Source organism: Teleopsis dalmanni, chromosome 2, assembly GCF_002237135.1.
Source record: "Teleopsis dalmanni isolate 2A chromosome 2, ASM223713v2, whole genome shotgun sequence".
In the NCBI taxonomy this organism is placed as follows: domain Eukaryota; kingdom Metazoa; phylum Arthropoda; class Insecta; order Diptera; family Diopsidae; genus Teleopsis; species Teleopsis dalmanni.
The window spans coordinates 124,882,820-124,896,615 of NC_051847.1; the positions used below are offsets into that span (position 1 = coordinate 124,882,820).

The window sequence follows — 13,796 nt, forward strand, 5'->3', positions numbered from 1 at the left end:
AAAATATTGTATTTTAAAATTATGGTTATTACTCAGATTTTCTTCCATATTTGCTGGACGCAATAATTATGGACCATTTTGATTGAAAACTAATTTGATTTCATGACAATTTGTCGCTTGGAGCGATAATTATTACAATTTAAATCAATTGTATGAATTTATTACGAATAGTCGTAAAAAGTTAATTTTACTTCAAAAATTGTTCGAAGATTGTTTAAATTATTTTTAATTGTTGCTGTGTAGAGAAATATGATAACTTAATAATTGATTTTGAAACTATGTCATTTACCTATTTTCAACGCTTCACCTCTACGAGTAAAAAATCATAAGCCGATTACAGAAATTTGATATACGAATATACGTATTTGTGTGAGACTATAAAAAGCGTATTCAAAAATTTATTAATAGTAAAAATGTTGCAGAACAAATATATTTACATATGAAAACAGCTTTTATTATTTTATACATAATTTAAACATATTAAATATCTTAAGCTAATGTAATGATTATTAATCTAATGTTTATTTATTGATAATTGATCAATAGAAATGTGATTGGTAAATATTTAGCATTAATTAAAAAAAATAAATAAAAAAATAAAAAATTCTGCAAAATGAAGTTATTAATATTTAAATAAGTTATTAAAGTATAACGAATAAAATTGTGATAAGAAACTACCTTATTCTAAAACATTTTAAATAAATGATCAACTGTAGAAACTCCTGTCATGACATTTCTACTTAGTATTTTATATGACATGGAGGTTACCTTAGTTAAATAGTAAGATCTTAACACATCAGAGCAACCAAAACTCATGCTTTTTTAATATACTTAAAAAGAGATTTCGAAAAATAGTGAACTAAAACAACAAAAATTCATTTTTTATTATTTTAATTAATTGAATTTTTGGGCGACCATACATCTATCACCAGACACCCATCATCAGTGGTCTTAGATTTATTTCTTGTATTTAAGTATTCGTAAATAAATTTCATTTTTTTGAAATTGCAAGTATCAGGAATTAAACTCGTGCCCTGCCAAATTTGAAGCTCAGAGTCAGTGTTCATTAGCCAATTAATCCAAAGCCGTACCCAAAGCTGTTAATTTGCTGCGAGAGTTGATCAACAAATTCACTTGCTGTATTATAATAGAACGAAAGCGAAAACAAGCTGTAGAATAATTGAATTAATTAATTATATTTATATTTTTAATTATTATTTATAATAATTAATTTGGCGTTATTTGTTGCATGCTTTCATATTATTCTTTCTTATATATAGAACCTAATCTAGGAACGTAATACGGAGAAAATCATACTTATGTTATAAATATAAGTTGTAATTTAATGTCATTTTGAAGACAGAAGTGACTATTATATTTTATAGAAACTAGCATATTTGGTAAAGAGATTTTGAATAGTAGTGAACTACAACAACAAAAATATACAATACAATATACTAATATTAAAATCTTTTTGAAGTTGTTTTAAGATCTGTTCTGTTCTGATTATTGCAGCTGAACTAGCTTTTTTTAAAGAACTTTGGCAGAACTGAAATACATTCCTTAAATTTAACTAGTAAAAATCCATAGTTTGATTAAATTATTTAATGTGTTAATATTCAAATTAATACAATAATAGTCTTCCACTGTATGAGAAGAAAATTCTTTAAAAATCTCTAAAAAAACAACACTTCATATTATATATTTGGTCCAGTTGAACATAAATTATAATAAATTAAAATTATTACCAACATTTATTTAAACAAACCTCAGTTCTCCTAGGTAGCGAGACAGCGTTATGGGTCTAAAGCCCCACCCGAAATAAATCGAAAGACTATATATTATGTATATGAGTATTCTGTTTCATCCATTATGACCATTTAATAAAATAAATTGTTTTATTAAATCATTCAATCATCGGGAATCATGATTCATTAAAATCACTAAAATTATCGGGAAGCACTTTGTAACACCCATCACTATCCCTTTTTTATTTAATTTTTATTTACGGGTCTGCACAACATGCTTTTTTGAACCTGAGCTAATAACATGCAAAAATTAGGCGAGTAAATATTTTTTGAATCATAAAAATAAATATTAAACAATTACTTTTCCCAAACAAAAACGAAATCAGCTCCTACTATCCGAACTTTTCAAGCTAAAGGGCGAGGTTTGCTGACATTTAAACCCCCCCGACTGCTAGCATAGATGCAAAACAGAGCTCGAGTCTGCGCGTGCTTTATATCAAAATAAAAATATTACATTAACAAACAAATAGATATGAAGAAACATTTATACATCAACATATTTACATATTTGGTATATAATTACACTTATTGTTTGCAGTTATTAAAAATATGATTCACAATTAACCCATTAAATAATTTGATTAATGATTTTTGAGTGCCTCAGCCGTTACTTTTAATCAGTTAAGATGTGTGAAAGCTTATGGTTAAAAAATAACTGACTGCTGGGCTAAGTTAAATACATAATGACATAATTTGTATCTGCAGCAATTTGAAATTAATTATTAAAATATGTTTGAAATAATAAAAGCTTCTTTAAGTTTTGACTTTTTTTACTTTTTTACTTTTTTTCTAATCAAGCTAGCATTTTTTTAAGACAAATTTTTTTTAACTAAAATTTAAAAACCAAAATTACTAATTGGAAAAGAAAATGCGCTGTTAGCTAAGGTCATGTGAACTTAAAAAATTTATCTGCATTAAAACAAGAAAAAATTAAATCAAAATAAAGCAAAAAATACGAAATATGCAGTAGCTTCAGATAGATTTTAACTGCGAACTTTTTGTTGATTTATAATTGTTGCTTTAGGGTATATCTCTATTTTTTCTTTATTTTAAATTAATTTCAGTTTGCTGTAAAAATTGCATTTATGATTTCAAAAATTTTGAACAGTAATAAAAAAATATTTAAAAAAAAAATCGGCCAATATATTTATTACATTTTTGGCATGCCATATATACTATTAGTCAATGTAATCTAGAAATGGAGATGACCAAGAAAAGAAGCACCACAAATCTTTTCCATATTATATACACAATATATATGTTTCATAAGATATTAACATGATATTTTAAAAGGAAATTATCACACTCATATCATATAAAAGTATTAAGTATATATACCTTCACTTGTCATATTTACTAACTTAATAAATATCGGAAGTGATATAATACCAAAAAACAAAAGAGTTAATTATTTCATATTTTTTTTTATTAAATTGTCTTGCTTCTTAACTTTTTTCTAACTTTAGTTTCATTTTAATAAACCCACTAACCACTTCTGCAATATTGATACTAATATCGTTAGTAATATTTATTAGAGCTAACCGTGTTGATCTCTTATTTGTTTGCGTTATTCTTAAACAAGACTCCATGTACTTCAGGTGATGCAGAACACAGCAGAATAATTCGTTACGTATACGTACATATATTTTAGATATACGTGATGGGCCCGGATCTCTTTGGGCCTTTACATAGATTCGCCATTGCTGTTAGTTATGCTAAACATATATTATGAAAACGAAAACCGTTAAAATTGACTCTACTTAAGTAACTAAAAGCTTGTGGCTTACATATTTCACATCGAGAAATTAAAATATGAACGTCAAAGTGTTAGATTAAAATTATGGCAATTAATTTTGGAATCAGAAGAAATTAACTTTCAACTTTTTTAACTTTCAACTTTTCTGACTCGTGTCTTTTTGCCTCCACATCTCTTCACTTAAAAAACAGTCATTTAAAACTATTAATTTTAATGCATAACATACAATAAACGTAGTTATTTCAGGATTTACGCAAATGTAATTGTTTAATTTAGTAGCCTATGAGCTACATTTAGTGAACCCGATGTGATCCTGAAATTACGTTTGGTCTTGTTAAATAATAGCTCAAATTATACAAATTTTGTAAAACATCATAGCAGTGATAAAGAAACAGTGATAAATTTTGCTTTGTTTGACAATATTAATTGTCGGTATTTAGTAATGCTTTTAATTATTCAGTAACTGACAAATGAACGCCTTATTAACGTTGCTATTTGTTCGTTAAACAAGGAATTGCACCAATATCATTTTTATTATATTATCACAAAATAGTCACAGTAATGCAGAGTCACTAATCGTCTCCCCCCGTGTGGTCTAAAGTACACCTACGGCAGGATATGGAGCATCAATCACGTCTCAGTCATTATATAAGTCTGTAAACAAACACAGTTTTGCGCGGCAATGTCGCGATGAGCCTTGACCCTAATTAGCATTCAAAGCAATATGTTTCGGCATGGTTTTACGCTTATCAACAAGTCACTATGATAGAGCATTCTAGTCACAAACACATTTTTACACTTTTAGATTTCGCATTAGACACTGGCACAGCATTGCACATATAATTCAATATTGCTTAGATTTCAAGAACCAGAGCTTTAAAAATGGCAATTTTTGCATGAAAATCACCAAGAACTACTTATTGTTAATTATTGTTGATAGTCTAGTTATTATAAAATGTAGACAAGTCAATTGACGCTAGATAGAGTGTGTAATTTTGTTAGTATAATTAATGTAAAAAAATCAGAACTTTAAACTTCGATATCTTAAGTAGTAATTTACATCGGCATATAACGTTGTGGAAGTAGTTGCTCCACTATTATTGTCCACCTGTTGTCCAATGGGCTTGCCGAGAATATTAGAATCGAACCACAAAAAAGACTGGAATACATCTTAAAAGTCATTTGACTACTTAAATAGAATTACTTACTTACTGCTGTCCTTCTCTCCTAAGTGCAGAATAGGACACTCTTTCAAATGGAATTAATCATTTTAAATGTCCAACCAGTGAAATCAAATTGTGGGTTTGCTTCTGCACGTGAAAATCTTAAAGCTCTTAGTAATTCTTCATTAAATGCATTAAAAAAAAATTTAGTAGTGTACAAATAGATATTACAGTGATCCCAGTGAAATAAGTCAGCAATGATTAAATGTTTGCTTTTTTTTTTGAATAAATGGGAATAATTTTTTACGTTCAGTTTGCAAGGATACCCATCTCCACATACTCATTCGCCAAAAATTCTGTGTAAATCAAGAGAAAATAAAATTATATTAAAAGTAAATTTACAAAAAAGTAGCGGTCTTATTGTATTATTTCGACCAAACAAATATTTTCAATAACAAACAATTTCTCAATAATCACTAAAATAATTATGATTTTATTGGTACAATAAACAAAAATATTAGTATTAGTATTAGCATTATACTACATTTTTTTATTGTATTTTCATTATCATAATTATTTTGATTATTTTAATTATTATAATTATTATTACGTTGATTGCATTTTACTGCGAAAGGTTAAATAATGTTAAATATAAAATTTGTGCAACAATGCTTGATAGTCAATACTTTGGTGGTTTCTTTTTGGGGTTTTGTATTTAAGCAAATTTTTGTTTAGACAAATTTTAAAGCACTCATTTGGAACAATTTTTATTTAAATGCATAGTAAAGTATCTTAAGTACCGGCACAGTTTATAGTTGGTAATGAACTACTTCTTTCTCCTCGAGTTGCTTGTATGATATTTCTAGCAATTCTACATTTATTTAAAAAAAAGTTATTCGAAAATATGTAGAAATTTTAAAATTTATAATAAAGATAATATTAAAAAAAAATAATGAAAAATAAATATTATATTTATCTACAATGCTAATAAAATAAATATTAATAAGTTCGAATTCTAATATTTTCTATGGCTATTGCAGAATAAGTTTATCAATATGGATGTTAAAGGTTTGTTTTAAGTCTTCGAATAGACGATGAATATGGAATCCATTCACCTTTTAACAATTTATGGGCTAACCGCGAAAACTGTGAGGTTGCTTGAACCTTATGGCCTAAATTGGACAAAAATAAAACGAAAATCCTTTTATGTTTCAGCAAACCTGCGGTTTGTATACTTCTGGAGCATTAACAACGTACTGTGCCATTGCGCCTATGCTCTAATGGTGGCGAGTTCTAACAAGTGGATTATGCAAGAGTTGCCAAGATGGAGAGGATGTAGCATCCATCCCACACTTCATGTGTCTCTGTCTTGAACCAAATGGCTTAACAAGGATAGGCAGAATCTTTACCACATCGCAATGGGCAATATATGTCTCCGAGTGGAAGTGCTGATAATTGTCAGCACGCGCTTTATCAACCATAACTTATTCAGCTAGTATAAATATCTTTTCATAAAGGATTATTTGTTTTAGTCACATATGTCAAATATAACTATTATCCATGTCATATTATATGACAAACAGAACTGTCATTTAAAACATCATGTGTTTCGTTTAGAGGTTTGCCGTTTTATAAAATGGACAAAAAATTAACTAAATGGAAATTATAAAAACTAACTGATTTCATTAAGAATCAATAGGTTTTTGAATGTCTAAAATTTCATAATTAAGTTTGTTTTTTTTTTGATATCATCTGTTTTCGTATTATTTTTTAAATTAAAAATTTTTCAGCTATCAGACAAACCACAATAAAACGCTTTTATTTAGAAATTTGAAGCAGATATCTCGTCATTTATTTTAGAACATCCTCAGTGCTTAATTTTTAATAAAAAGCTTAACTTAACTTAATAAAAAGCTTAATATCAATTTTTCATTTTCCTATTTTTGTTTCTAAGTTTTAATATTGTCTGATCACTTAACATATGTGATGTTAAAAATAAAAATAATTATTGTTCATTTTATTTTTGAGTTCAATAGTGTCATTTTTATATATATGTTAATTTGTCGTATATATTGTTTTAATTTTAAAGTCATAAACCTTAAGTTAAGCTTTTTATTAAAAATAAAGCACTGAGGATGTTCTAAAATAAATGACGAGATATCTGCTTCAAATTTCTAAATAAAAGCGTTTTATTGTGGTTTGTCTGATAGCTGAAAAATTTTTAATTTAAAAAATAAAATTTCATAAGCACGAGATTTGTTTCCTCCTTATACTACATTTTCCTTTAACTTTGCACCATTAAATTGGTTGTAGCGGTTGAAATTTTTGATTCTTTAGAATAAAGTTGATATAAAGTTGCATCTACTGATTATTCTTTAATTTAGATCATCATATGGTATTTTCAGGATTCTTTTATATGTCTACGTTTCAAAGTTTGCAGTTTACTATTATCTAAAATTCTTATCACCTAATTATTAATTGAATGTTAAAATCCTGCAAAGAATATGTAATAATAGTTTAAAATTATTATGTTATATTTATACGAATTAATTCATTGTTCTGGACTTGCCTTTTTTCGACTATGTTAAATTTCTCCTATACTATTTTTTAACAGTTTTTGCTGTTATAGCATTTTGACAACATATTTAAACGATCACTCATTCCACATGAGTGCGTTTCTTCCTATATATAAATTATTCTATCAGTTGTTAAAAAGCAATTTTGCTACTTTCATTTGTATGCAACATATTAACCATTCAATTTTTTTGTACTTTACTATTAACATGATTACTTATTCTCACTGATTTTTTAAAAGTATTTCATTTGGTTTAAACAATTGCTTGTTAATGCAGTCATTCAAAAGTGAAAAAAAGATTAATACAAATGAAAAATATTATAAATTATTAAATAATAACTAGAAATACAATAATGTAAATAATTTCTGATAAGCATATTGTAAGTGTTTTAATATTTAACTATTGAAAGTAAAGTGGTTTTGTTTGTATAAACAAAAGACTTAAGCAACAAACGTTGAACTTTTCTATTTGCCGTCGATGAATATCGCATGCTGCACATAAAAGCAAAAACTTTTACTTTTCAAAATGTGCTTTTAACACCAAAAACAATTGCATATAACACAAAAGAATATAATTCTTGTAATCAAGCAAAAAAAAAAAACTACATTTGGCCACTAAATGTCAATCACTTGCATGTTTGTTTATGGTTGACATAAAAACTTTAGATGAAAAAAAAATTAAAAACGAAACACTCATCAAAAACGTAATTTCAATACTTTATTATCTTTATCTTGCAGTGATGGTAAAGAGCAGTAGCTACTAGTAACAAGCAAACACTAAGGAAAAAACCTACAAACCAGTGGCACATATACAAATCGCAGCGGCGCGATCAATCTTAACTTGGTCAGACATAAAGTTTAAGTTTACGCGCAACAACAACAACAGCAACAACAGCAACAATCTACAATAACAACAGCTACAACGATAGATACAATGTCTGCTACTTCAAACTGTGATTGCTTAGTGAGTGTACCAACCGGACCAACGCTGGCTGCAACATGTGGTGGTAGCGCTTTTATGTTATTTATGGGCTTATTAGAGGTTTTCATACGTTCACAATGTGATTTAGAAGACCCATGTGGCAGAGCGAGTTCAAGGGTAAGTATTTTATCTTATTTTATTTATGTATTAAGGATAATAAAGTCCTTTTTTAATTCGCTTTTATGTTGTATTGTAATTTTTACTTTTTGCTTTATAGTTTCGTTCAGAACCAGATTATGAATATGACTTCATTGTGGTTGGTGGTGGTTCAGCTGGTTCTGTGGTTGCATCACGTCTGTCTGAAGTGCCAAATTGGAAAGTCCTACTCATTGAAGCAGGTAGGTGAATGTTATTACAAATAATATGTATTTTAATATATATAGTTTTATATTTATAACAAATAGTTAGTTAATCTGAATATGAATATGTATGAGTGTCATGGGCTCGTCATGAACAAAATTGTTGTTTTCAATGCAAATTATAAAATTGAGAGAGAGAAAAAACAATATGTCGGTTCATGAGAGCCGGTCGTGAGGCTATCATTGCCTAGTCACTTGGGTATAGCAGTTCTATTGAGTAATAAATATTAACATTTGTGTCTTTTAAAAGTAAATTATTACAATTTCTGTGACACTCTGCATAACACACATTTTCGTCAAAGCCAAAAATATACAATTTTGACAAGCCCATGACACTCTACATAACATGGCGCTTATTTATTTTATAGTTCAGTAAAACAAATTTAGAAAGCAAAGAGATATCTCTTAAAAATATCTTAAATAAGAATAATGAGAACGATGTGAATAAATTTTTATTAAGTATTTATACAAAAGTTTTCTTACAGAAAATTATTACTGCGTTTTTAGTGCTGTTAGCTGGCTGTTCGTTTCTTGTTGTTGTTTTGTTCACAGTTAGTTGGCATTTCAGCTGGTGTCTTTTTAAATAAATATATTTGAGATATATAATTGAGCTTTTACTGCATGTATGTAGGGTGTTTCTTTATAATTAATATAAAAATTAATTTAGTATTATAAATATTGTTTTTAACTGTATTATATCAAAAATATACACAAGCAAATATGCCTATTTTGTAAAAAGGACGTTTTTAGTATCTGACTTAATTACTTTAATTAATGATGTTGAGGATTCTTAATTAAATATCAATAAAATTGCTGTTAAGTTCGTTTTTCATAACATGAGTAGCCCGCTTTAGCTATAATCTCTATTAACTGACATAACCTAAATTATTCTAAAATTAAATTAAGTTATGAGAAATTTTTTTATACAGAATTTTATGGCATTTTTAAATGTCATTGCAGAAAAACATATAAATATATATTTTATAAAGACTCTCTATAAATTTCCAATATAATAGTCTTCGTTATATAGTTTATAGTTAGTTAGTGGGAAAACTTGTAAAATTTAACAAATGAGTAATGCTTTAATATAATTTTTTTAAGAGTTAACCTTGTAGTGAACACATCTCGAAATATTAAAGAATTAAAGAATATCAGTTAGTAACCTTTAGAAGATGTCTTTCGGCTTGTAAATAAACTTGAATTAAAGTAATTTTATTATTTTTGCCTTAGGTATAAAGAAAAAGTTAGGAGAAAATGAAAAAATAAACAATCGAAGATGAAAGAAAAAGGAAGCAAATACTTAATACATCACGTATAGCCAACTGTTGTGCTTATGTAGTGTAATGATTGCACTCTATATCTCTCCAATATTAATACTGCATTTCATGTAACCTATTAAATGTTTCTTTACATATAATCTTGATATATTTTCATTTGTTGTTGAAAAACTCAGGTCTCCATATATAATATATTATTCATATACCATGCCGAGTTAGTTAAGTTCCTTAAAGTTTGGAATTGTACACGTTGCAGTATCAGATATGCGAACGAAATTATGGGTTGCCAGAACAGTAAACTATAACTTGGTATCATCAACATATTAAATGTGTTATGGTTGTTTTGTGAAAAAACTACAATTATTTGTGATATCAGCACCTCAAATGGATTATATATTTGTTTAGTGAAAAAAAAACTTTTTCAGGTTTCAATTTGAGTTGCGACCTTCGCCCTATTAATGATTGCCATTCTGTGCTTTTCACGTTTATTCGATTTTTTTCATGAAGATGTGTTTCCCCTGTTAGACTTCCAACACAATTAGTACCAAGGTAATTTGCCTCATATAATAGTCTTTTTGTTAATTGTTGTTAATTGTTACACTTGAGTAGTTGCCTTTTCTGAAGGTGAATACTTATGTAATTAATTTTAATATGCTATTTGAACAGTCATTCTTCAATATATTTGAGGTAATTTGCAAATGTTGCACATTGAGGATTTTTTTAAAAAGCTTTTATTCGGTTGTTGTCATTTTTCTTTGAAGATAATGGGAACATAATTTGTATATAAATTATATCACAGAAACTTCCTAATATCCTTAGCGTTCTGTTTAATGCATAATGCCTTTAATCACAAAATAAAGTGATGATGCTAGTTTTTGGAGTTTTGCTAATGAGTCATCTATGGTAACATTCAGTGGATTAGTAATACCTATAAGTAATATCAGTAAGATAAGCTGCTAAAAAGTATTAGTCGATGTTTAGTGCTTTTCCTGGTATTTACACAATCGCAACAGAGTGTAAAGCAGCCCCTATTGATTTTAGGTAATTTTGGAGATGCTCAATCATCCATTGTAATTATATCGAAAAGTTACTATCAAGTCTAGGAAACTTACATAGTCTAAAACTTTTATGGTTTTATTTATACTATTGAAAGTGATCGGATTCATTATCTAATCTGCTTGCAGCTTTATTTTCAAATTTATTGTTAGTTAGTTCATTACGTGTCCATTAATGTAACGTTAAATGTAGTCTATTTAATTATTGTTGGTAGCAAACAGAAAAAACGACATTTCACAAAATTAATTGCAATATTCGACTTGCATTATTTTATATTTGAAAGTGATGTGACTATTTAATTAGTTCATATAACTATTATGAGTAACTGAGTGATGCTTCAAATAATGAAGTGACAGATTAACAGGATTATTTGCATGCACTATTTAAATCTAATTAAAACTCTGAGTTTAAAATAAAAGTAATCAAATTTCAGACTTTCTATTAAAAACTATAATAATACTCACTATCTTAAAACATTGTTTCCTTAGACTGAAGAGCATTCTGTTATTACGACATCTGAAGTTTACAATTCTTTAACTAATTAAATAGTTAAGCCTAAACTACGAATATGTCGAATAGAAAAGTACTGATAATTTATCTTAAGTAATGAAATTTAATTATACGGGCTTTACATATTTGTATAGTGTATACATTTAGCTGCATCAGCATTGGTCACCCATATGTCGTTATTTATATTATGGACTCATAATATAGAGAACAGCTTGTTTATACTAATATCTGTAAGAATCAATTGCTTATTCTAATATGGGAATCAAAGTTTTTTTCAAAAGCATTAGTCACAAAAGATCCTGATAGCCAAAAAAATATCATTTTGATAAACAATGAAATAAGATGCTTTGTTTATTAAGATTTTCTACTTCCATAAATTTAGTTTTTAAATATAATTTGATATAACTTTAATTTTTTCGTTTTTAAATATTGATACTATTGCTACAGAGGCCTAACGACAGGTGTATCTGTTTCTTTGACAATATTGGCATTACTTCACCAAAGTTGGCTGTGTTAGCACGATTACTGCTTTTGTAGAATTGTTTTTGTATTCATCTTTTCTATATGTTTCGCCCGTTTTTAGTGCTGTTTGTAACCAACTTTTAACTTTTGCATATTTTACTGTGTATCTAATTATAGCATCAATTAATGTCTTTATTGTGTCTTCATAAGCTTCAACTGGTTTTTTAGAACGTGGCGAATCTTAAACACCAAATATATCAAGTCTAAATTTTACACAGTAGTTTTGCTTTATATATATCGGATTAAAAGATACATCGGATCCTATATGATTATATAATTTTTCCTATTCCATAGTGAGGACGTATAAATAATATGTCGAAAATGCTTATTTTTATACTCCATTTTTGACAGGGCACCAATTTACCGAGCTTTTTTTAAAGCAAGTTCTATTATATCAGCTGTCAAATTTTTCTTCAACTAATGAATTATCTCCAACCTTCAAGAGACGTTTACCGAAAATATACCCGTATATATAAATTAAGCACTCCAATCTATAATTGGGACTCTCATTGATTTTGAAGTCTTCTAATTTGTTTAATTGTTTATAAACAATTTTACAAATTTTTCCTACTATGGCCAGCAATATTTAGTTTATTTGGAAGAATAATAAATAAATAGGCATTAAACTTGATGTCACTTTGGCGAAAAATTTGTGATTTTTGGTGTGAAACTTTCACCAAATTGGATTATTATTGTATAATTCAGACACTCAATACTAAGTTATTAGTGTTAATAAGTTGATTGGTTCTTCTAAAATTGGATTGGTTATTGTAAACTTAATTTTGTATCATTTACTCGTATGAGGTATTACCTATCAGTGGTATAGACTTGTGCCAATAAGTGGTATACTAGCAAATACTTTTTTGACAGTGTTTTTACAGTTTAATAAATTCTGTATTAAAGATAAAAATGTATCGGTCATTTCGATCATCTGAAGAATTTTTGGAATATAACTGTCCATGTTATGAACACAATACTTAAAGGGAAAATATTTTTAAATATCAGTTAAAAACTTAATGAACTTATGGTTCCAAATCTTATTCTTTATTGTTTTTAATTAAGTTCCACAATTGTCAACTTTAATTGTATTTGAACTTGACATCATTTTCAATATCTGTTTTAATTGCTGTAGTAAATGATTTTGAGGTGTTTTTCAAATCGCCATTCAATTGGTCTAATGAGAAACAGTAATATTCGTGGATTATTTCACTTTTAAAAGGTAATAATTGATTACAGTATATAAATTTCTAATGCGAAGTAACTAATACTCCCTTCTAAACAACAGTTCTGTATCGTTTACCATTTCCACTTGCATTAATTTTCGTTACTATATTTCAGTAATTTAGTCTTTCATTTTTATTCAACCTTCAGTCTCTCAATCGTGTTTGTTGTCTTTTTATCGAAAGTTGTTTTTATTTTGAATCTATTTTATTATAAAATGACGAAAGACAATCCATAACTTCGGCAACTATAACATATGTGCATTTTTTGTGTGTTTAAGCACTTATTTGCATTCAACTTTTTTATGTTTAAAGCCTATTTCGAAAACTTCTGGCCAATTTTAACGTCAGTACCTTGACATCCTTAAAGCAATTTTTTTTCTAGCTGGAAAAATATATGTCAGAGTCAGGATATCACATTGAAATTTATTTATTTGACTTTATTATTATGGAGTTTTATTAGTGTATGAAATGTTTTCACTCAACCGTATATTTAATAGTTGTATGTTGTATGTATGTATAAAAATTTAATATATTTCTATCACACTTGATATCGTCCATAACTGGT

The 13,796-nt window shown here is 27.5% G+C and overlaps 2 protein-coding genes across 2 annotated transcripts in view; both read left to right on the forward strand.

The window, feature by feature from the left end:
- LOC119682735 (serine/threonine-protein kinase PAK 3-like) overlaps window positions 1-13,796 on the forward strand; it is a 491,650-nt gene that overhangs the window by 182,981 nt on the left and 294,873 nt on the right. The gene's annotated exons all lie outside the window — the stretch shown is intronic.
- Window positions 8,045-8,630, forward strand: LOC119675636 (glucose dehydrogenase [FAD, quinone]-like). The gene is made up of 2 exons (XM_038086842.1): window positions 8,045-8,401; window positions 8,502-8,630. The coding sequence occupies exons 1-2, from the start codon at window positions 8,237-8,239 to the stop codon at window positions 8,628-8,630; spliced, it is 294 nt and encodes a 97-aa protein (XP_037942770.1). The 5' UTR covers window positions 8,045-8,236.